Consider the following 24,385-nt stretch of genomic DNA (forward strand, 5'->3'; position numbering starts at 1 on the left):
CTCCTGCTCCTTCCTCCTGGCCCTCTCCCCTCGCTGCCCCCCCGGCCCCGGCGTGTCAGGGGCTGGCTCGGAGCCCCGGCAGAAGGGCAGGTTAATACTCGTGGCCAGCCCTCTGCCCCGCACTCCCAGCCCGGCTCCGGCCCCGGCACAGCCATGGCCAGGATCTGCTGTGCCCTGCTGCTCTCGCTGCTGCTGCTCCTGCACAGCCGGGGCGCCGGCGGGGCCCCTCCGCAGCCCCGCGGTGAGTGGGGACCGGGGGGCTGGCGGGGCTGGGGTCCCTCTGTGCCTCCGGCCGGCAATGGGGACCGGGAAGGAAGGGGGAATGCCCGGCAAGAGGCAGGGAAGTGAAGGAGCTGTGCCCAGCTGTCCCCAAGGCAGCGGGACCTGCGGCTGGGTTGGCTGCTGTGGGGACAGCACAGGTGGCTCCGGGTCACCCCTTGCGGCTGGAGGAGGCCCAGGTGGGACAAGGGCTCTGCCTTCCCTCCTCTCTGCAGCTCCCCAGGGGCTGGGAGCTGGGCAGGAATAGCCCGGGCACCCCTGGGCCACCTCCTGAGTGGGAGCTCTGGGTCGGGTGGTTGGGAACGGGACTTTCCTTGGACTTTGTTCCTCTGTTCCTGAGCAAAATCCTGCTCTGTTTGGCTTCCCGGGTGGGGAGTAGGGCAGCCAGGAGCAGGTGAGCTGCCTGCTCTGGAGCTTGCACGGGCTCTGAACCCCGGCCTGGAATGACTGCCAGCAAGGGCTGGACACCCGGGGCAGAGCTGGACACCTGGGGCAGGGATGGACACCTGGGGAAGGGCTGGACACCTGGGGCAGGGATGGACACCCAGGGAAGGGCTGGACACCTGGGGCAGGGATGGACACCCGGGGCAGGGCTGGACACCCGGGGCAGGGCTGGACACCCAGGGAGAGGAGAGTCTGGTCCTCAGGAGCATCTCTGCTCTTCCCTGGGCTCCAGGCAGCCTGGAGAAACCACTGCAGGAGTCGGCTGCAAGGCCAAACTTCAGGGAGTTCAAAGTGTTTGGATGGTTGGGTGGTGATGCCTCGCACACAGCCTGAGCTGTACAGTGTGACAGTGACTGCAGAGGTACCTGGGGCTGGGGGGATTTCAGATAAACTGACCCCTTTCTCCTCAGGAATTTGGGAAAGGAGGGTTCTCTTCGCTGTGCAAAGTGGGGAAATGAATCAGAGCAGTGAGTGAGCTCAGCCCTGCTGTGAGCAGTCACCAGTCTAAAATAAACCCCTTTTAGTCCTTGGTTACTGCGCTGTTTTCCTGGTGTTTTAATGGATATGGCAAAGATGCCCTGAGAGGGATTTTCTGCTAAATCAGGGAATTAATTCAGCTATTCCTGATTAATTCGTAGTGTGGATATTTGTAAATATAGAGGGAGATTTTATTTCTGGTTTAATTCCAGTTTTAACTAAACTATGCTGAGTCAAGATGTCAAGCAGAGCGAGTGACTGTCACCTCCTGGAGAGAACAGGGCCTGTCCTGCAGACACTGGCTGTGGCTGAGATCCCAAACATCTCCCACTTTATATCCTTTCTTTACTCTTCTTTTCTCTGAAATAAACTCCACTGTCACAAAAAGAGGTTAAAAATGTTATTTAGGGCCAAATCACAGAGCAGAAATAAATAAAATAGACAGACTTCAAAATTTCTATTAGCTCCAGCTGTTCTTAGGGAAATAAAATGACTTTTCCTGCTTGGTTTGTCACTAAATCCAGGCATGATTCATCAGCACAAAGGGGGATTTGTGTTTTATTTCTGGAGGAGTTAATTGCAAGGCTTTGAGCCTTCCCCTGGACCTTCATTTCTCACCTGTGAACTGGGCACAAGCAACCCCTGGAAAAGGCATTTCCAGTGCTGCAGATGGATCTCCCAGGGAGTTTTCCTTCCTCTGCAATGAATTAAGGGGGGGGGGGGGGGGGTTGGGAATGAAATTCATCCATGTGGGAAAAGGTTAGATTGGATTTCAGTGGGAAGTAGAGTTCCTGACAAAGTGGCCACTGCCTGCTTTGCTCCCATCTTCCCAGACCTTTCTGGAGCAGATTCAGCCTCGATGCCTCTCAGGAAACAAACCTGATTATTTCCTTTACGGATCCATCGCAGGGTATTTATTTTTATCTGCCTCAAAGACTGAAAGCCCCATTAGATCTCACACTGAGGACCAGCTGTAATATTTATGTCATCATTTGCAGCAGATTTGTTGGCCCAAAAGCTCCCATTTAAAAATCTGTCCACAGAAATCTCCTTTATGACAGGAACTCCCTGGGCCCTGCAGAAATCAAATATTAACAGAGCACTTGGTGCCTGACAGAGACAGGCTAAATGAGAGGAAAAAATTAAAAAGAACAGGATGCCATAGATCTGCTGGGGGAAATGGGGCTATTCATTTAGGAAATCATAAAAAAAAATCCAGGCCTCTTTTTATACTTGCCACAGCTGAAAATGAAGATGGAAAATGGAGTGAAAGTGAGAAATTTAAATAATAATAATAATAATAATAATAATAATAATAATAATAATAATAATAATAATAATTCAGTTTGTTGCATTGCTGGTGCCTCCTTTTTATAGCCTCTCCTTTTCACTGTGGGTGTTCATGGGGCTGTAGAGATTAATTATAGATTATTAATTATCAATTTCAGGTTCCAGATTTCTCTGTTGTTTCCCCCTCACCGACACGAACCAGCTCTGTGCTGTTACTGGGGTTTATTATCGGTGCCATCACTGGGGAACAGGGGTCTGGCTCCTGCTCTGCTGGGGATTTAACCTGGGAATGTTGTTCCCAATCCCGGCGGATTGCTGGGTGTCGTGCTGGGGTCTGGTCCCATTCCCATTAACAGAGATACATGTGGCTTGGTTATCCAGGTCTGAGGTGCAGTAATCACTTTCCAGCCTTTTTTGGACGCGGAAGTGCAGCTCAGGTTTCAGTCCACAGCTTTATCCCTCCTTCCCTTCCTTCTCCTCTCCCTCCTTCCCTCAGTGCTGCCACAATGCCTTCCTTCCTTCCTTCCTTCCTTCCTTCCTTCCTTCCTTCCTTCCTTCCTTCCTTCCTTCCTTCCTTCCTTCCTTCCTCTCCTCTCCTCTCCTCTCCTCTCCTCTCCTCTCCTCTCCTCTCCTCTCCTCTCCTCTCCTCTCCTCTCCTCTCCTCTCCTCTCCTCTCCTCTCCTCTCCTCTCCTCTCCTCTCCTCTCCTCTCCTCTCCTCTCCTCTCCTCTCCTCTCCTCTCCTCTCCTCTCCTCTCCTCTCCTCTCCTCTCCTCTCCTCTCCTCTCCTCTCCTCTCCTCTCCTCTCCTCTCCTCTCCTCTCCTCTCCTCTCCTCTCCTCTCCTCTCCTCTCCTCTCCTCTCCTCTCCTCTCCTCTCCTCTCCTCTCCTCTCCTCTCCTCTCCTCTCCTCTCCTCTCCTCTCCTCTCCTCTCCTCTCCTCTCCTCCCTCATCTTTATCCCTCCCTCTCTCACTCCCTCCTTCCTTCCTTCTCTCCAGGCTGTCATTCCACACGTTTATTCCTCCCTCCTTCTCTCCATGCTGCTGTAGGGGGATGAGGTTTCCTGCAGCCCTCAGAGACAGCCCAGGGTGACAAGGGCCACCCTGCTCATGACAAGTGCGTGTCACACCCTGGTAACTCTGCTTTCCCACAGGTGCTTCAATAGAAAAGCAAAAAGAACATTTCAAATATTCAGTTAAAGCTGTGAAGGGAGAGAAGGACTGAAGCCTGCAGCTCCTCTCTGCTCAGCGCTGCTTTACCAGCATCATGCTCTCCCTCCCGGGACACTTTTCCCATCTTTCCCTTTGATTTCCTTGTTGGAAGCCTGGGCACTGAGGATTTTAGACTTTCTGTGCTGACAGGCACTGACGCCCAAGCAAACACTGAGGCCTTGGAAAAGTCTTCCAAAATTGAGTGACAGCACTGGGATTGTGGGTGTGGAGTTTGGATAGAAGTGTGTGATATCACATGGAGGAAAACTTTGGGTTTAAGGTTTTGGAATATAGTAATATATATAAAGCAAGATGGAGGTTTCAGGGCATAAGCTGAGTCCTTCTTTTTCACCTTCTTCTTCATGGTTTGGGTGGTACCTTGTAATTGGGTAGAAAAACCTGCATTGCGGGCCAGGGGTGGTTGGTTATTGGGTTAAAAGTAAAAATAATTTAGGTGTCATTTCATAATTGGACAGTTTAGCCTTAAAAGACCTTGTAGAGAGAGAGAGACAGAGCCATTTTCTACTTTGTTAACTAGAACTCACAGCTTGTGAGACTGTACTCATGAGTTGGATCCTCACCCGGGGCACCATTTGACAGAGATTTTGGTGTGTCTTCATTGAAGACTAAAAGCTGAGGAATTGTAAAAGAAGTCTTTCACTGCATTGTTGCATTAGTCCTATGAGGGTAAAGTTATTAGAGCCTGTAGCAGTGCACAGAAGCCTTGTAGCATAGAGTCTCTAAGTTCTAAGCAAAACCAGCAGCCACAGCAGCAGCAGAGGCTTTGGTAGTCTGTGTCTAGTGACCGTCTTATTAGTAGCAGTCTATGGAGTAATAACAACAGTGGTATTGGTGTTCTGGTGAGTCTTCTGTGTTTGTGTTCTTAAAGTAGTGCATTTTATCCTATTTTTGGATAATTAGATATATACACAAATTTTCTACATCTTTGCTGGACTAGTCAAGTTAAGATTGATGTGCGAAGGCAAACACAAATTCTTACACAAATTCTACGTATATAGCTTTATCTGTTCTATTTAAGAATTTCTAGCAAGGCTACATCATTTTTATTATGACTAGAATTTAACTAACTTTGCAAAGGCAACGTCACTGAACTATAAGCTAGGTACTAGGTCTCCTTCTTGCTCACTAACACAAGCTTTCATTTCTAAGGCACTTAAAAATCCTCTTTATTTAAAACTAAACTTGCATTTCTGCTTTATGTGCAAGGGGGAAATGGGCCACTGAATAACAGAACCAATATGATTCCAACAGAAGCCGTTTATTGTTTACATTTCATGGCAGGTACTGATTCTGGGTCTGCTGTCCACGTGGGCACACATCTCTGGGTTGGCCAAGCTGCTTCTTCATGAGGCGGGCACACATCCTTCAGGACATCCAATTGGTCAAGTGTCCATCCTCACCTTGTGCTTCCCCTATCTAGGGTTTACATTTTTTGCAGACAGTTTCTCAGGCTCCCTTCTTATTTTTGATCCTGTTGTTTTCTCAGTAACCTTGACAAATTCCTGAGAGCTCTAACAACAAAACTGCAGGTGGTGTGATAATATTACTCACAACCAGTTTGGCTGGTGCATCAGAATGGCCTGTTGTACAGATACATTGCTACATGTCTGTCTGGATTTAGGTATTTTAGATTTCCTGAAAGTTCTAATCCCATTCTCACATCTCTGGGCGCTCCTGGGCCTATGTGGATTTGGCCCAGGGGGGAATTCATACTCCCACACTGTATTATAGATAAAAATTAATAAACATCTGAGTTGGAATACAAAACAACGTCTCTCGAGCGTTTAGTCCCGATTCTAACAGAAAAGAAGATAAATTTTAACATAAACATTCAATGGTGCCCCGTGTGAGGATGGAACTCACGACCTTCAGGTGTCCCCTCTGTCCCTGCCGTCCCCAGGCACCCTGTGCAGGACCAAGCCCACGGACCTGGTGTTCATCATCGACAGCTCCCGCAGCGTGCGGCCGCACGAGTTCGAGAAGATCAAGGTGTTCGTGTCGCGCGTGATCGAGGCGCTGGACGTGGGCCCCAACGCCACCCGCGTGGGCGTCGTCAACTACGCCAGCGCCGTGCGCAGCGAGATGTCCCTGCAGGGCCCGCAGAGCAAGGCGGCGCTGCTGCAGGCCGTGCGCAGGATCCAGCCCCTCTCCACCGGCACCATGACCGGCCTGGCCATCCAGTTCGCCGTCAGCCGCGCCTTCAGCCCCGCCGAGGGCGGCAGGGACGGCGCGCCCAACTTCAAAAAGGTAAGGTGAGGGTGTTTTACACTGCAGCTGTTAGCGCTGCAACACATAATCACAGAATGATTATGTGCAGATGCTTTTATTGAAGAACTCTGGGAATCGGGGGTACAGGGTACAGACCCAAATCTGACAGCGACATGGATTCGAGATGGACATGTTTTCATACCCTTTCGTTATATAACCACATGTTAATTTTTGAACCTATATTGTTCTATTGTATGAATTCTTGTAGTTTTCATCAGGCCCCCCAGACATTGCTTCTCATTATTCTTAAACAGTAATCATATTCAATTACCGAACAATCATTACATTTAACAATCATATCATTTATCCTATGATGATTATGCAGGTGCAGTTTCACATGATCCGTTAAAGACAAAGGCTAACCTTCATTCCCAGGGCCTACCCAGCCCTGGTTCCCTTTCCCAGGCCTATCCAGGCCCAACCTTTCTTTCCACCTCCCCTGAATCTATTGTATACAATTCCCATGAGTTTTAGAAACATTTTAAACCTGTGCTATCACAACGACACAGACTCCAAAATTCAGAAGGCTGAAAGTGACTTCTTTATTTTTGGGATGTGTCTCTTTTATACTATTTCACATAGACCAATTTGATTGGTGAAACAAAGGCAAACCTCTTCACTCACATTGGTCAGACCAGAGGGACATCAAGAACAAGTCTCTCCTAGGAAAAGGAATGAATAACAGGTACAAAAACATTTCTCCTGTTTACAGAAAATTCCTTGGGAAAAGAATTTCAGAAAACCAAAACACCTCAGGCATGGAACCAGGGCTACAGTAAGGTGTAGGGATAGAGTAAAAAACTGGCCTGTTGTTTCTTCTAAGGGCAGCTAACAAGCTATTTGCAAACTCCCATATGAAGCTGTTTTGAGAATGAGAGGTTCCTTTAACACAACAATCTATTCTGAGGGTGAAAAATAAGTGCACCCGTAATATAAAGGGATTTGTGCCGTGAGAATCAGTAAAGAAAACATGCAAACAATCCGAGAATAGACAGATTTGATGGACAAGTAAAATAGCTTTTACTAACCAATAGAATAATTAACAAGTAAGCTGTTAACCAATTAGAAGTTGCCCTTGAGGTTGGTAAAAGCTGTCTAAAGACAGCATGGGGCCATAATAAAGAGCCCTCTGAGCCGTCTGAAGATTCTGTTGTGTCACTCTGTGTGTCGTGTCCCTGCCAACAATGACAGTAAGGAGGCAAGGAAAGGGTCTGGTTCCTCCCACTCCTTGCTTGGGACTCATCATGCAGTGGTTGGGAAAAGCATAAAGATGATTTTCTCTGGGCTTTGATCGTGTGTGGACACAGGGGGGTTGATTGTCACAGGTGGAAAACCTCTGGGAGGTGAAAAGCAGAGGTTTGAAAACCTCCAAGCAGTTCACAACTCTCGATTCTTCTTGGAAACCTCTGAGAGGTTCAAACCCCTCAGTTCTTGGAAAACTCTGGGAGATTCAAACTTCTCAATTCTTGAAGACCTCTGGGAGACTGAAATATCTCAACTCTTCTTGAAAACGTCTGTGAGGTTCAAACCTCCCAATTCTTCCTTAAAACCTCTGGGAGGTTCAAACCCCTCAATTCTTGGGAACCTCTGGGAGGTTCCAACCTCTCAACTCTTTTTGGAAACCTCTGGGAGGTTCCAAACTCTCAGTTCTTGGAAACCTCCAAGAGGTTCGAACCTCTCAATTCTTTTTGAAAACCTTTGGGTAGTTCAAACCTCTAATTTCTTCTTGAAAACTTCTGAGAGCTTCAAATCTCTCAGTTCTTGAAAATCTCGGGGAGGTTCAAACCTCTCAATTCTTCTTGAAAAAGAAGCTCATCTTTGGGACTTAGTGAAAGAAAACACAAAACTCATTATGACATATTCAGTCTTAGTCTCAATTTTTGTTCTAAATGCAGTCTGACAATAACTCACAGCATTGGCCACTCCTGTAGATTGGAGAGACATTTCCACTGAGCTGTCCATAAAAATGCTGGATCCTCATCTCCGGAATCTCTTCCACACCATTCAATGTCCCCTCTCCTCGTGCACTCTTTTCCTGCTGCCAGACAGCTCCCCCAAGCCTTGCTGTTCCCTGTCACTTCTGGCTGTGTGGAACAAACTATCCTGGATTTCCAGTGTCTCCCTGAAACCTCCTTTCCTGGACAGCTGGAAAAGCTGGGACCAGTGGGCTTTGGAATGATTTATCCAAGGGATTAAAAAAGGGGAGAAAAAAAGGAAATCACTCCTTGCTTTTCCCTCTTCCCTTCCACTCCCGAGCTGATCCAAGAGGCAGAACCACAGGAAGGGTTGGGAGGGGTCTCTGGAGCTCCAGTGGGGTTGCCCAGGACCATGCCCAGGTGGCTTTTCAATGTCTCCAAGGTGGAAAACTCCAAAACCCTTTGTCTTCTTGGTTCCCTGGGTTTTTTGGGGGGGGTTTTTTTGGGTTTTTTTTGCTTTTCTCCTCTGCCTTGAAGTCCAGCCAGCTTTTCCCTTCTGCTGAGGGTGACCCCATCCCCTGCCTGGGAGGAGGAACAGGTCATGCCGGGATTTAGGGAGGTGAAGCTTCCAGAAACACCGGACACGGTCCTTGCTCCTTCCCACAGCAGAAATCCAACAAATCCGCACACAAATCTGGTTGTCAACATCCCAAAACATCACACGGTGCTTTGCTATTGCTTTGTGCAGCAAATGTCACCCCCGGCCAGGGAAAAGCACAATTTGTTTCCATAGGGGCTCCGAGAAAAACCTGCTCCCACCTTCCTCGAAACCCGCGGGGAGCCCAATTACTTCCACCTTATTTTTCAGGGAAGAACAGAACAACAAATAAATTGGCAAATTGCTGAGCAAATCCAGGGCTTTATGCAGCTTCCTGCCCGATTCTCCTTGGAGCCTGCTGGAACATCACGTTCCCAGGGCATAATGAGCCATCGTTCCCTCATTAGCTGCGGGATCGCAGGGAAATGGGAAAACCTGGGAAGGCCAAGCAACACCCAGAAGTGCTCAGGTGTCTGAGATAGCCAGGAATAAATTGTGTCAGAACACCTGGGATTTCTGTCTGACAGAAGGATGAGGGATACAGAATGTCAGGAATTCACAGGGAAGGCTGCTGGTTAAATGAGCACAAGGTTTGACCTTGAAAAGCAAAATTTCTGAGTTTTCCCACTGCAAAACTGAGGATGAGGGCAAAATTCAGCCGTTGGAGGCAACAGAAGCTTCACCTTTTCATAATTCCCCTCACATGGCTGAGCAGTGCTAGCCCCACCAGGATCCAGAGGCTGTTCCTTCCCTCCAAGCCTCTCCCAAACCGGGCACACACCAGGACTCAGCTTTTTCAATGACAGGGAATGACAGAGATCCTCAGGCTGCAAATAATTTGGAGGTAGGTTTGAAAATAAGAATTTTAAAAAAGGACGTTTTTTCACATTGACTCAGGCTGGATGCAGGGAAAATATCTATGGTGGGAATCCTGGGGGGAAAAAAACCCAGGATTTCCTGATGACTGGGCCAACCAAAAGTAATCTTAAGGGGTATTTTTTACACGCCTTCTGTCAGGCTGTCACAGAAAGGTCCCCTGGCTTCCTCTCACTGTTACATTCATTCTCCCCACGGGCTCTCTGGTTAATTCCCAATCCCAACTCTGTATCCAGAAGTTTTGTCCTCTCCAACAGCAGGGCAGAAAGCAACGTGAATTTTGAGTCCTTTATGGCAGATTTCTGCACAGAGGCATTACGAGGATCTTTCCCTCACATCCAGGTATGGACACTGCAGCTCCACCCCGTCTGGGGTTTATCTGGGCTTGGGCTTAACTGGGCTCAGGCTTAACTGGGCTCGGGCTTAGCTGAGCATGGAGAGGAGCTGATAAAACCAGGAGAATTTCTTGATTTAGGAAGGGAATTGCAGGAGGGCACGTGGCTGCTGACAGGACCTGCTGGCAGGGTTTAATGCCTCTGATCCCTGATTTGGTAATGCCTCAGATCCTGATTTGATAACTCCTCTGTTCCTGATTTGATAATGCTTATGTTCCCTGATTTGATAATTCCTCTCGTTCCCTGATTTGATAGCTCCTCAGATCCCTGATTTGATAGCTCCTCAGATCCCTGATTTGATAACTCCTCTGTTCCCTGATTTGATAACTCCTCAGATCCCTGGTTTGATAAATTCTCTGATCTCTGATTTGATAACTCCACTGATCCATTATTTGATAGCTCCTCAGATCCCTGATTTGATAACTGCTCAGATCCCTGATTTGATACCTCCTCTGTTCCCTGGCTTGATAAATTCTCTGATCTCTGATTTGATAGCTCCTCAGATCCCTGATTTGATAGCTCCTCAGATCCCTGATTTGATAACTCCTCTGATCCCTGATTTAACTCCCCTGATCCCTGATTTGATAACTCCTCTGTTCCCTGATTTGATAACTCCTCTGATCCTGACTTGATAACCCCTCTTATCCCTGATTTGATAACTCCCCTGATCCCTGATTTGATAACTCCCCTGATCCCTGATTTGATGACTCCTCTGTTCCCTGATTTGATAACTCCTCTGATCCTGACTTGATAACCCCTCTTATCCCTGATTTGATACCTCCTCGTTCCCTGCCAGCCGGCTTTGAGGGCTCTCCTCGGCAGCTGCTGGCGGCGCAGGCGGAGCAGCCGGGATGGAGCTGAGGCTGAGCCGAGGGCTCTCTCTCCTGGCAAAAGGCTCCACTGCACGGACGGATCCGTTCCCACCCCAGGAAAATCCCGGAGCTCCTTCGGCACCTCCACTCCACCCCCACCACACACCCACACCTGCCACACGTCTCATTTTTGCCACGCTAGAAGAGAAAGGCTTGAATTTGTTTATATTTCTTCCCCCTTGGAAGCACCTGTTGCGGAATTGTGATGCTCCTGGTAATTTTTAATTGTGCAGCCCTTAGGAAGTGCAGATAAACAGCTGAGATTAGATTGTAAAGCCCCACATTTTTCCTGTTTCTCCCGTTTTTTACAGAGGGGAAGCTCTTTCCCCATTCTGCGTTCCAGTTCCAGCCGTTCCTTTGGGGTCGGCAGCGGTGTCACAATAAATCAGTTGTAAGGGAAAGTGGCAGGGGCAGAAGAACTGGCAAAGAACAAGAATTCAGGTCTTGTGACAAAGTCTCTTTCAGAAGAAAAATAAAGAGGAAAAGGGAAAAACCAGAAGCAGGACTCTGGGAAGCTTTTAACTGGTTCAGGGCTGCGTTTAATCCCAGCTGAAATCCAGTTCCCACTTAAACCAGCTGCCACTTTAATGCTGGGGTTAGCAGGGGTGGGGTTTAATCCCTGCTGTTTATTTTGGGACAGAGAATCACAAATCCTGGCAGGCCCTGTCACACAGTGTGACCTCGGGCCCCTTCCCCTCTCTCTCCATGGAGCTGGTTTCAGTTCCATCCTTCAGCTCCTCCACCTATAAATGGGACAAAGTCTTCATCTCACCTTCCCATGACATTTCCTGAGGTGCTGTGAAGTCCCACACTCAGCTGGCCTTGTCCTGAGTGTCCCTGAAGATCTTTAGTTTGGCTTGAGCTCGAGTTTGGCTACGAAAAACACAAATTTTAATTTACTTTCCTTAGAGGGGGCTGCACCAGTTGTCCCTTGGTGAAACCATCAATCCCTGGCAGTTGTCCCTTGGTTAAACAGTCAATCCCTGGCAGTTGTCGCTTGGTGAAACCTTCAATCCCTGGCAATTGTCTCTTGGTTAAACAATGAATCCCTGGCAGTTTTCCCTTGGTTAAACAATGAATCCCTGGCAATTGTCCCTTGGTTAAACAGTCAATCCCTGGTGGTTGTCCTTTGGTGAAACAGTTCAGTCCCTGGCAGTTTAATGTTTTCAGCTTGGAAAGAAACAAATTCCCCCTAAAAATGCCCATGGTTTGTGTGATCTCCAAAGAATGGGAGGAGCTGGCGGGATTCCCTTTTCCCTTCATTTTAGGAATGCAAACCCTTCCCTCCTAGCCCAGCCTGATCCACAAACATTATGGGAATGTGGATGAGGACAGCAGTGCCCACCCGGCTGTCCCTCCCCTGCAGGTGGCCATCGTGGTGACCGACGGCCGGCCCCAGGACGGGGTGCAGGACGTGTCAGCGCGGGCCAGGGCCGCGGGCATCGAGATCTTCGCCATCGGCGTGGGCAGGGTGGACATGGGCACGCTGAGGCAGATGGCCAGCGAGCCCCTGGACGAGCACGTGGACTACGTGGAGAGCTACAGCGTCATTGAGAAGCTGACCCACAAGTTCCAGGAGGCTTTCTGTGGTGAGTGCTGGCGGGACTGCCAGCCAGCAGGGAACTGGGAACGGTTTGGGTGGGAAGGACCTTAAAGCTTTGCAGAGAATCCTGGAATGGTTTGGGTGGGAAGGGAATGAAAAGCTCATCCCATGATCCTGAGATTAGTTCAGCTGGTTGGAGCATGATGCTGGATCACTAAGGTTGTGGGTTCAATCCCTGTATGGGTCATTTACTTAAGAGTTGCACTCGATGATCCTTGTGGGTCCCTTCCAGCTAAGAATATTCCATGCATCCCAGCCCTGGCAGGGACACCTCCCACTGTCCCAGGCTGCTCCCAGCCCCAATGTCCAGCCTGGCCTTGGGCACTGCCAGGGATCCAGGGGTAGCCACAACTGCTCTGGCAATTCCAGCCCAGCCCCTGCCCACCCTCCCAGAGAACAATTCCCAGTTCCCAATCTCCCATCCAGCCCTGCCCTCGGGCAGTGGGAAGCCATTCCCTGTGTCCTGTCCCTGCAGACCCTTTTCCAAAATCCCCCTCCAGCCTTTCCCATGGAAACTGTACCTGTGACCACCCTTCATCCCTCTGCTTTCCTGCTCCAAGCCCTGCAGGATCAGAGCCCTGTGGGACGGGGCCTCTTTGAAGTTGCCTTTCCAGGACTGCAGGGTTTCATTCAGGGGATTTCAGGTTTTGGTTAAAGAAATCTCCCAATTTCACCGGCACTGGAGGGTTTGTAAACATGATCCACACACTCCTGGAGGCACTGGAAAACAACCTTGGAAAGAGGATTTTAGCACAGCTGAAATTATGCCACTTTTGGGGCAGTTGAGAGAATTTGTTTTGTAATTCCCCCTGCCAGCATTGCCTCCTGAATTCCCAGCTCAACAGCTCCTGAATTCCCAGCTCCTGTCAGGGCTGAGCTGCCTTTGCCTGACACTGCTTTTGGGGTTGGAAGCCTCGTGGGGCAGGAATCTCTCCTGGCTGGAGCAGGATCTCATTCCTGTCTGCACAGCACATCAAAGGAGCCCGAGCATCCCCCAAACAGCATCCTCCAAATGCATCCCCCAAACGGGATCTGTCTTGGTTTGGGAAGACAGGTATCTGTCAGGGAAAGCTGGAGGTTCCCTTGGAATGGACAATGTAAACCACCCCTCCTCTTTCCAATTATAAGTTTGCAATTAGAGGCTTCCAGGCAAAGATTTGGGAAGAGGGATAACAGTTCTTTACTAGGAATATTAAGAATACAAATGTAGTAGTACGAAAAAAAAAACAACAACAAACAAAAAACAAACCAAAAACAAGCAAACAAACAATCCTAGAAACCCTGGAATCCAGTGGGAACACTGGATATCTGCTGTTTCTGACTCTCGGTTTGGCTCCCACCACTGGGTGGAGCACCTCACACTGGGATGATGTAATGTTTGATGTCATTGGTGAGCCTTGATGGCCCATTAACAGGAGATATCCCCGTGGAGGAGATAAGGAACAGTGGGATGATGTAATGTTTGATGGCATTGGTGAGCCTTGATGGCCCATTAACAGAAGATATCCCCTGGAGGGAGGATGGATGGTGGAAGAGATAAGGAACAATGCCGCACCTGGTCTTGAAACCTCCTGGAGTTACAAGAGATAAACAAAAACATCTCCCCAGCTGCTTTCAACAGATGAAATAGAATACACATTTTTTTTTTTGTTACATAACCCAAGACAGCATCCTGCAAAAACACCATCCCATAAACAGCATCCCACAAACACCATCCTATAAAAACAGCATCCTATAAAAGCACCATCCCACAAACCCCATCCCACAAACCCCATCCCACAAACCCCATCCCACAAACCCCATCCCACAAACAGCATCCTACAAAAACACCATCCCACAAACAGCATCCTACAAGTGCAGCTTTGCTCCTACAGGAGCTGCTGAAGACTGGGGATGTTTTATTGCTTCCAAATGTGCCCCAAGGCAGCAGGAATGGGCCATAAATCCCCATTTTCTGTCAGCAAGGGAGGCCCAGGGGCTTCTCCCTGTCATTCCCTGGAAGCAAAAACGTGTGGCAACACTTCCAGAGAGGTGTGATCACCTGGAATTCCAAACACACACGGCTGGGCCTGGAGAACTTCCAGATTCTGAGAGGTGTAAAATCTCCTGGTTCAGCTTCCAGGCTGAAAGTGATGAAGGGGAGCAGCTTTTTGTCATGGAAAATTGTCTCCTCTGTGGAAAGGAGGGTAATTTTGGATACAGAGTGAGGCCTGGTTTATCGTCAGGTGATAACACAGAGTGAGTCAGGTATTATCAGGTGTCACTGCAGCAGGAGCTCCTGGAAGAGGAGAACAAACACTTCAGGCAGAAGGAGGGAGAGTGACAGAATTTGAGGAGGTGGAATCCAGGCCGTGAATCCTCGGGGGAGTTTGTGTTGGCTGCCCTGGGATCAGGAGGCAGCAGCGGTGCAGAGGCCCCACCGTCTGATTGAAGTTGAGGGGAAAAATCCTTCTTGAGCCTCCCTTGGAAGATGGCAAAGCCCTTCCCTTGGAAAAGCCCTGGGCGATGAGGGAAGCGCTTGGGATTATTGCAGGAGCAGAGGACAGCCCTGGGGGAATGCCCAAGTCCCTGTTATGGAGTCCTGCACATGCAGCTGCCCCAAACCCCCCCAGAGATGGACCCAAAGGCTCTTGCTCAGACACAGCACAGGATTTGTGGGACTGACAGCGGGGAAAGGTGTCCAAGTGCTCCCCACAGTGCTCAGCAAACTCCTGGGGAAACAGGGAATCCTTGGTGCTCCAGCCAGGGCGAGATTAACCAGAGAACTGAGCTGCAAGCAGCTCCAGCAGCAGTAAAATTCTCAACAGTCTGGCCTAGAACAATCTACCAGTGCTGGCACAGCCACGGGAAGTGGAAAGGCCAAAAAAATGTACAAAATATGGGTAGAGCAGAATACAAATGGCTCAAAATCAGAAACCTTAACTCTGAAAGACTCTGCTCCACCTCCCATCAGTTCGATCCAGCCCAGTGCCTGGATGTCTGAACACTTTTCCCTGGCATTTGTAACTGAATTTGCCTTCCCAGCCCTGTTTGCTCTGGAGTTTGTTTGCCATCCTCACTGCTGTGGCTGCCACTCAGCTACTGTTTGCTCAGCATCCCAGGAGCCACAGCCAGGACAGGATGGGCAGCAGGAATGTTTGGAGAGCATGGATCTGAGAGCTGCACGTGCAGGGAGAGCTCTGAGGTGAAATCCAATGTGCTCACACATGAATCCCATCCAGGAAGGGCAGCTGAGCTCCCTGCTCATAACTGTACTGCAGAGCTGGAACAATTGGGCCCTGGCCAGCCCAGGGGGCAGCTGGGACCCAAACCTCACCCAGGAGCTTTGCAGAGGGAGGTGTGCTGCAATTTGCCCCACACCCAGCCGGGTTTGCCCTCAAGATGGGGAGGATTTCCAGTCCTGGCTCTGCCTTGGAGCAGGAAGACTTGCAAGGAAATTTCTTCCTTGTCTTTACACCTCAGCCACTGTCCAGGATCACTGAGCTGTGTCCCACTGGCAGCAGATTTACCTGTGGGGCCACTCTGGGGCAGTGCAGTGCTGGGTGTGGGGGCCTCGGGCTGGGCCCTGCTCGCAGCCCCCCCGTCCTGTCCCCGCAGTGGTGTCGGACCTGTGCGCCACGGGAGACCACGACTGCGAGCAGGTGTGTGTCAGCACCCCGGGGGCCTACAGGTGTGCCTGCAGGGACGGCTTCAGCCTCAACAGCGACGGCAGGACCTGCACCGGTATGTCAGGGGTCACGTGGGGACAGTGGGGACAGCACCGGGACATTCTGCTAAGAGATGGCAGAAAGGGAATCCTGCTCTTACCAGGCAGAATCACTTTCAAAACATTGCCGTGATCTCTTGTTGGGTTTTCTTCCATTAACTGTCAAGTTTTCGGGGTGTCTTCTTGAAGACTATGGCGATGGGTGTCGCTTTAATTTTTTAGCCTTCTGATGATGTTTACATAGTTCTAGTGGAGTCTCTCACCAATATAACATAAACAAGTGATTGTTTTCATACCAGTCTGTGATTGACTGGTGAACTGACCACTGGGGTCAGAAAGGTGTTCCTCTCATCCACCAATCCTTGATCAAACTCCAAATCCTATTTAAATCCCAAATCATAATAAACAGTTCTTTCATGTCCCTACCGGTGACAGATGGGTAGTTATAAAAGTAAAGTCCTTTACTGCATGGCTAAATCAGCCTTATGAAGGCAGAGTTATTACAGTCCGAGCCAGTGTGCAGAAAGCCTCTGTCATAAAGTCTCTAAGTCCCAAGCAGAAGCAGCAGCAGCAGCACCCCCCACAGTCTGTGTCCCAGGAGCGTCTCAGCAGCAGCAGTCACAGCAGCAACAGCAGCATTGGTGTTTTTCATGAGCCTCAATGTGCTCATTCTCAAAGTAGTGCATTTTTATTCTATTTTTGGCCAATCAGGTTAAAACATGAATTCTCTACATCCTTGCTGGACCTGTCCTAAGCTAAGATTGATGTGTGAAGGCAAACGCAAATTCTTACACAATTTCTACAAATAGAATTCTGTGTGTTCCATCTAGGAACATTTAGCAAGGTTACATTATTTTCATTATGTCTAGAGTTTGTGTCTAGAGTTTGTTTGTTTGTGTTTGTTCTAGAGTTTATGTCTATCATTGCAAAAAGCAAAACGACTGGGTTTTAAACTAGGTTTTAGGTCCTTTTCTTGCTAGCTACTTCAGTCTCTATTTAAAACTGAACTTGCATTTCTACCTCATGTCTGTGTGGGTTTATGTATCTTCGTTTCTCTGAAGGCTCTAATTCAATCCTCACATTTCTGGGCACTCCTGGGCCTGTGTGGATTTGGCCCAGGGGAATTCATACTCCTACAATTAACTCCATTTCCTCAGCAATAAATGGCATTAGGGTTCTGTTTTTCCTACATATTTATTGAGGTCTTTGCTGCTGTTTTCTTCTGCCCTCTCCTCATGTTTTCCCTCAGCTTGCAATGGTGGCTTGGGGTCTGCTCTGGATCTTGTGTTCCTCATCGATGGCTCCAAGAGTGTGAGGCCTGAGAACTTCGAGCTGGTGAAGAAATTCATCAACCAAATCGTGGATTCTCTGGAGGTGTCGGACAAACAGGCCCAGGTGGGGCTGGTGCAGTACTCCAGCTCCGTCCGGCAGGAGTTCCCCCTGGGGCAGTTCAAGAGCAAGAAGGACATCAAAGCAGCAGTGAAGAAAATGTCCTACATGGAGAAGGGGACCATGACAGGCCAGGCCCTGAAGTACCTCGTGGACAGCTCCTTTTCCATCATCAACGGAGCCCGGCCCGGGGTCCCCAAGGTGGGCATTGTCTTCACGGATGGGCGCTCACAGGATTATATCTCAGATGCTGCCAAGAAAGCCAAGGACTCAGGTAGGGCTCCCGAATTCCCAGAGGCTTCTTTCTCCCCTGGCCCAGGCAGGATCTTCTCCCTGGATGTGTCCCTTCGGGTACAAACAGGTTATACAGAGTAATTTGGGGAGATATTCCCTGGCTATCCTTGCTCACAGAGAGCCTGGAGCGCCTCATTCTGGGGTGCAGGTGCCCCTTGGCTTGCCAAGAGCTGGTTTTAGTTCCTCTCTATGTATTTGAAGGAGTTTCTGCAGGGCAGGCTGGAGTTTCATACCCTTGGAATGGGATGGACAGGATGGAGTTCCACCCCCTGGAATGGACAAGGTGGAATTCCACTCCCTGGAATAGGATGGACATGGTGGAGTTTCGTGCCCTTGGAATGGGGTGGACAAGATGGGGTTTTACCCTCTGGAATGGGATGGACAGGGTGGAGTTCTACCCCCTTGGAATGGACAGGGTGGAATTCCAGCCCCTTGGAATGGGATGGACAGGGTGGAGTTTTAACCCCTGCAATGGCAACCCAGGTGTAATTGCTCCACACAAACGTGGAAGGAAACTGCAGGGGGAATTTAGAATTAGGAGCTTCCAGCACCTTTAGGGTTGTACAGGGCTTGGAGCAGCCTGGGATGCTGGAAGATGGTTGAACAAGAGGAGCTTTAAGCTCCCTCCTAACCCAGGCCAGTTCAGGATTTGTCTGGGGTTGGTCAGGAAACCCAGCCCAGCTCCAGAGGCACACAGGGGCAAAGACAACAAATCCCAGGAGTTGTAGGGCCAAGTTTGGCTTGGCTGCATCAGCCTCAAGGCCTGGAAAAGGCAAAGGAAAAGCAAAGAGACAATAAACAAAGCACAGACACGGACTGAAGAACCCCAGGCACATTAATAAGGAGCTGTCCTCAGCTGCTGTTGCAGGAAAAGCGCTCGGTGGCCACACACTGATGGATTTCTGTGTCTGAGCCCCATGAAATATTAATGCTGCCCCTTTGCTGACCCGCTGAGCACGTTCCCAGTCTCTGACACCCCTGGGTTAAATGGATCCAGCCCCTGGGAATTCAGTCAGGAATTGCTGAATCCTTCCCATCCTTTTAACTTCGCTCTCCACCACTAGATGGGACTCGGGGCCAGCACATAACCAGAAAGGTCAGGGAGCTCGTGAAAAACCAATGTTTACAAAGCACTCTGACATCTTACAGGGCTGTTCAGCTCTTATAAAACAAAAGGTTCTTATAAAGTGTATTTATAGAATTTATTCCTCCCTGGTGATAAAACTTTGTGCCTTGTCTCTCCCTCCTCTCTTGTCCCTGCAAGGAAATCTCTTATCTGTCCATAAGTTATTGCTGTGGGATAAACAAGTGCTGAAAATGAGACTGCAAAATTGTTCAGTGAGCTGAGCCGTGAAAAAAAACAACAAATGCTGGACATACCCAGAGGAAGGCAAAAGGGGGAGCAGGGAAACATTCCCAGTGCTGGGCACTGACAAGTAGACAGAAATATTTCGAATCAAGGCTTAATTGATATCACTCAAAATGGGAAAATTGCATTTCAGTTGAGTAGAAATGGGTTTAATGCAGATCAGTCTCTTGGCATAGCAGGATGATCCCTGGACAAGTCCTAAACTCCCAGTGGGGGCTGCGATTAGACAGAGACCGCTCAGTTCTGCTGGCCCCAGGTCTCCACTGCAGGGGGACTTTGCCCCCTCGTTAACAGGGGTTGATTAACAGTGGCTGAGCCTATTTTGGAAACTCCCACTGTTTCCTTTTGCTACATCATCACTTCCATATCAGTGGGATGGTGTTGCCATCACCTGTCCTTTCTTGCATCTCCAAAATCTTGTTCTTGTTGTCATTGGCTGGGAAATTCTAGTTAAACTCTGCCTGCAAAAATATTCTGGCTCCTGTTTGACCTGGCTGAAAGGAGTGTCTCCAAAACCTTCTTCTTGTGGCCCCAGTGCCCATGGTCTGGTAAATTTTGATAAAATCTCTGCCTGTAAAATGACTTTGGCCCTGTTTGACCTGGCTGAAAGGCGTCTGGAAGGGGTAATTCTCAGTTGGGATCTGGAGCTGTGTGGGGCACAGGGGGTGGATGGTGTGTCCAGGCTGGCAGGGTGGCACCGGGGCAGCTCCGTGCCGCTGACAGGGCCCCGTTCCCGGCAGGATTTCGGATGTTCGCCGTGGGAGTCGGCAACGCCGTGGAGGACGAGCTGAGGGAGATCGCCTCAGAGCCAGTGGCTGAGCATTACTTCTACACTGCCGACTTCAGGACCATCAGCAAGATCGGGAAGAAGCTGCAGATGAAGATCTGTGTTGGTGAGAGGGGATTGGGGATGGAGGGGCTCAGTCACAGCATTCGAAGGCTGGGGAAGAGGGGTAAAAATGGCCTTGGAGAAGCTGCAGATGGAGATCTGTGTTGGTGAGAGGGGATTGGAGATGGAGGGGTTCAGTCACAGCGTTTGAAAGATGGAGTAGAAGGGTGAAAATGCCCCTGAAGAAACTGCAGATCTTCAGACTTTGTTGGTGAGAGGGGATTGGGATGGAGGGGTTTTGTCCCAGTGTTTGAAGGCTGGAGTGGAGGGATGAAAATGCCCTTTTAGATGGATGTTATAAAAACCTCCCTGTTCCCAGTGTGTGGAGCTGGCAGAGCACACGGCAGGATCAGGAGACATCAAGATTTTGGGTCATTGTCTGAAGTGAAGCAACCCTGACACCTCAGGCTGTGTCCCCCTCTCCCAAATCCCCTTCTCCCTCCTTCTTCCTCCACCTTTCTGCCCTTCTTCTTCTTCAGAAATGATGAATTTGTCTCCAGGTTCCTAAAGACGGGATTTTCTTTCCTCCTGGAGGAGCTGGAGAGGGATAATCCCTGTGTCTACAGAGCCAAGATTGGAAGGCAGAGACCCTTTGCCAAATCTCCTTAAAAAATTAGGATCAATCCAAGAGCAAGGGGTTGGGATCTACATGAAATCCCCAACAAATTGTACTTTAAAATCATTCAAATACATTTAGGCTTCAGCCTTCAAAAAAAAAAAAAAAGTAAATTTCAGAAAAATTTTTTGGTTGTAAAATATCAATTTAGGTAAATACGCTTGCATTTGAGTATTTAAAATAAAAGGAAGGCAAGGAGATATTTGCATTTCTTTCATTCCCAGTGCCAGTTTGTATTTCTCAGCAGCTGCCCCGAAATCTTCTGTTAATCTCCAGCTTTAGGTAACTCCTGGCTGGTTTAAACGTGTTGTGTTTTGGTGCCAGTGATTCCTTTCCTTTAAAAATTCTCTCTTTTATTTACTCCTCCTTTGCTCAGCTCAGAGTGGCTTTGTAACCAACCCCTCCCTTTCTTTCCCAATGATCTTTTTCCTCCTGTTCCAGTCTAAGTTAATTTTCCTTGAAGAGCAGATGTAAATGAGTGACATAAATTAGCAAACTGATTAACGCTCATGGTTCCACCCCCTCAAGGACTGGAGTTACTGAAGCAAAGCTCAAACCAGTCTTGATGGCAGCAGTGCCTCCAATTCTTATTGGATGTTGTTGGTGAGACAGAGGTTGGTTTTATTTGGTCAGAGGCCAATTTTAGGGCAAACTTGAAGCATCAGGAGCAGAGCCCAGTGGGTTTCCAGGGAGCTGGAAGCCCAGGAAAGACTTTTCATGGCTGAAAAAAAACAGAAAAATGTGACATTCTCTGTTCATCTGAGGTTAAAGCCAGAAGAGGCCAATCAGATAATTAGAAATAATTATATTTTGATTTCCTTCCCATTTCTGACATAGCAAATAAGAATTGTTCTGTTTCACTGGGCTCAGGGATTTTTGATTCAATCAATTTTTTTGTGCCACTCATCCTCTCGCTGTTGTGACCCACAGAGGAAGATCCGTGCGAGTGCAAATCCATCGTGAAGTTCCAGACCAAAGTAGAAGACCTCATCAATTCCTTGCAGCAGAAGCATATCCTTTGGGAGTTTGGGCAGGACTGGGGGGGCTGGGATTTCCAGAGGTTCCATGGGTCTGTTCCTGGGGGAAGGGGTGCAGGAAGGTGGGAATGGGGCACCTGGGGGGTCGGATGTGGCACTCAGAGCTCTGCGCTGCTGATAAGGTGGGAGTGGATCGGAAGTTGGACTTGGTGACCCTGGAGGGCTTTTCCAGGTTCTGGGATTCTGGGATTGGGGCTGCAGGTCCTGAGGCAGCTGGAACGGGAGGCAGGGAATTCCTTCAGAGCAAACATCCAACAGTGCCCGAATTCCTTCCTGGCCTGCAGGGACAGAGATCAGCTCAGAGTGCGCGGTGTGGTAATCCACATGGACACATCCACCCATCCCAAAACACAGTGCTGGGACAGAAATCCTGGTGGAGCTGTTCCCTGGGAGCATCTCCAGCCAGGTGAGTTGGATCCCACCTGGCGGGACTGAGTTCTGCCATGCTGGGCCTTCCGTAAAGTGGCAGGAAGAGAAAAAAAAAAAAAACCCACCAAAAACTTGTGGGTATGATTAAAACTTCTCCTGAGTAAAGAAATTCACGGAGCCTCAGGGTGGCTCACAAGGGCAGGGGAGATTTCTCACCTCCGAGGATCAGGAGAGGATCTAATTTTAAAAGCAGCATTCTGATTTCTTCACACATTTCTGGGCCCTGCTGTGCCCTCGCACAGTTCTGCTCCTCCTCCGGAGCCGAGCTGAGTGAAATCCGTGACTTGTGTGGGGCAGAGGTCGCAGCAAGTCACAGCTCTCACCCAGTGGGTGGCCTCTCCCAGGGACACCATGAACAGAATTAGTGAAAAGAACAGAAAATTGCTCTGGAACTCCAGGGAAAGCGCTCTGCTCCTCTCCTCAGGGTCAGGAGCTGTGTCACCCCTCCGACACTCCCCAGTCGTTCTCCCGGTTTTCCTCCCCCTCTCGGGGTGGCTGTGGGAGGATGTGTGAGCACAGGCAGCTCCTTTCCGCCGGTGAAATCCATCAGCCTGAGCAGCTCTGGGAATGCCAGAGGGGATGGCATAGATTCCCTCTGCTCCTGCTCCCATCCTTACCTGTGCTGCCGACCCGGGATCATGGAATTATGGAGTGGTTTGGGTAGGAGGGGCATTAAAATTCATCCAGTGAATGAATTTTATCCCACTATCCCAGTCTGGCCTTGGACACTGCCAGGGATCCAGGGGCAGCCACAGCTGCTCTGGCAATTCCTGCCCACCCTCCCAGGGAACAATTCCTTCCCAACATCCCATCTAAATCTCTCCTCTTTCAGTTAAAACCTTGGCCCATCCCTCTGTGCCCACATAAAAAGCCTCTCTCCCAACATTCCCTGTCATTTTTCCTCCTTAACTGCTCCTCACTGGAAGCTGTGGCCAAAAGGATCGAAGCCCTGGAGAACAAGATCGTCTAAAAACCCACCCCAGCAGTTTTTTTACCTCCTTCCCGAAGTAACAGAACCAGAACTGCTCCACTTTTCAGGGAGGGCAGCTCAGCCCCAGGGCTCTGGGCAGCTTTTATTAAGGTCTAGGCTACCTGCATTTGTTTAAAAGGAAGAATTATTACAGTAGAACAGACTTTGTATAAAGGGCAGAGCACGGGGTGTGACTGAGAGCTAGACCAGGCTCGAGTTTGTTGCATCCTATAGACTGCATATATTAAAAAAACAAAAAACAAAAAACCAAAAACCAAAAAAACCCGCCAACCAAAAAAAAAAACAAACCTGGAAAGATTTTTTTTATTATTATTATTTAAAGCTTAATATATATACAGTGTGTTAATGGGTACTTGATGATGAGTTCTGTGAATCCTCTGCTGCAGCTTTTTGTTTCTGTGCATGGGATAATTTAATTTAAAAGTCGCAGTGACTTTGAATCACCCTCAGCTGCTGGATGTAGAGGCCAAAGCTGAGCTCCTGGTGGTTGTCAGTGATTAGGTGAGGTTTAGTCCTGATCCTGAGCGTGCTCTGCAGGCAGGCTGGGCCAGGCTGCTCCTGGCTGTGGAACAATAACGGGAAAAGCTTTCCCAGCGGGGGATGGGGGCAGTGTCCCAGTGCCCTGGGCTGAGCCTGCTCTGGGGGATGTGCAGGGGACCCTCTGTGGCCCTGAGTGCCACCAGCCAGGAGATGTCCCCTGCCCTGGTGACCCTGACAAGGTTCAGGACCCTCTGCGGCTCTGCCCCCCACCAGATGTGCCCAGCTGTGTCCCCACAGCCTCAGCTGGAGCTCCAATCCATCCCCCCACCCCGGGAATGCTGCTGGAGCTGCCCTGGAATCAGAGCCTCGATCCCTGCGCCCTCCCTGGCTCAGCCCACACCTCCCAGGCTCACCACAGACCTCTCAGACTCTCCTGCTCCTGGATTCCCTGGGAATGAGGGCTGGGAGCACCTCAGGCTGCCTGTCCCTGCAGCTGTACCTGGCCACGGATGCCCACGGCACCGCCCGATGCCTTGGGGGAGGTTTATGGGGTTTATGGGGTTTTATTTTTTGTATCAAAATATTTATACTTGAGACTACATGAGAAAATCTTTTCGGGGCACGTTGGCCTGTTCAGAAGTGTCACCAGAGCAGATGTGTTTTGGTTTTGGGGGAATATTAAAAGTTTGCTGGAAATCTGTGCAGCCTGCGTTGTCCTTTGTGTGAGTGCTGGGGAGGTTGCCTGACAACACCACCTCTCCACAGGCTCGTTAGAGGGGAGGAAATAATCTCATGTCACATCCTCTCGTCTCTGTGAAAGGGAAGAAATGAGTCCAGAGAGAACTTCTCTCCAAACAGAGTTTATTTTACAGTAAAAATTATTTCTTTCACCCCTGGAGATGCAGGGATGAGTCAAGCACTGAGTCAAGGGCTGCAG

General features: G+C 49.4%; 1 protein-coding gene across 1 annotated transcript; it reads left to right on the forward strand.

Moving 5' to 3' along the window:
* The first annotated feature begins 153 nt into the window (after positions 1–153).
* On the forward strand, positions 154–23,986 carry MATN1 (matrilin 1). The gene is made up of 8 exons (XM_066204325.1): positions 154–241; positions 5,621–5,967; positions 12,012–12,234; positions 15,846–15,971; positions 17,204–17,617; positions 19,747–19,899; positions 21,442–21,522; positions 22,898–23,986. The coding sequence occupies exons 1-8, from the start codon at positions 154–156 to the stop codon at positions 22,945–22,947; spliced, it is 1,482 nt and encodes a 493-aa protein (XP_066060422.1). The 3' UTR covers positions 22,948–23,986.
* Positions 23,987–24,385: the final 399 nt, after the last annotated feature.

Source organism: Chamaea fasciata, unplaced genomic scaffold (assembly GCF_029207755.1).
Source record: "Chamaea fasciata isolate MVZ Bird 193981 ecotype frontalis unplaced genomic scaffold, bChaFas1.0.hap1 SCAF_26, whole genome shotgun sequence".
Lineage (NCBI taxonomy): Eukaryota > Metazoa > Chordata > Aves > Passeriformes > Sylviidae > Chamaea > Chamaea fasciata.

Coding starts and splice junctions, on each gene's coding strand:
- MATN1 (XM_066204325.1), top strand. CDS start 154: ATGGCCAGGATCTGCTGTGCCCTGCTGCTCTCGCTGCTGCTGCTCCTG. Junction 242..5,620: donor GGCCCCTCCGCAGCCCCGCG/GTGAGTGGGGAC, acceptor TGCCGTCCCCAG/GCACCCTGTGCAGGACCAAG. Junction 5,968..12,011: donor GCGCGCCCAACTTCAAAAAG/GTAAGGTGAGGG, acceptor CCTCCCCTGCAG/GTGGCCATCGTGGTGACCGA.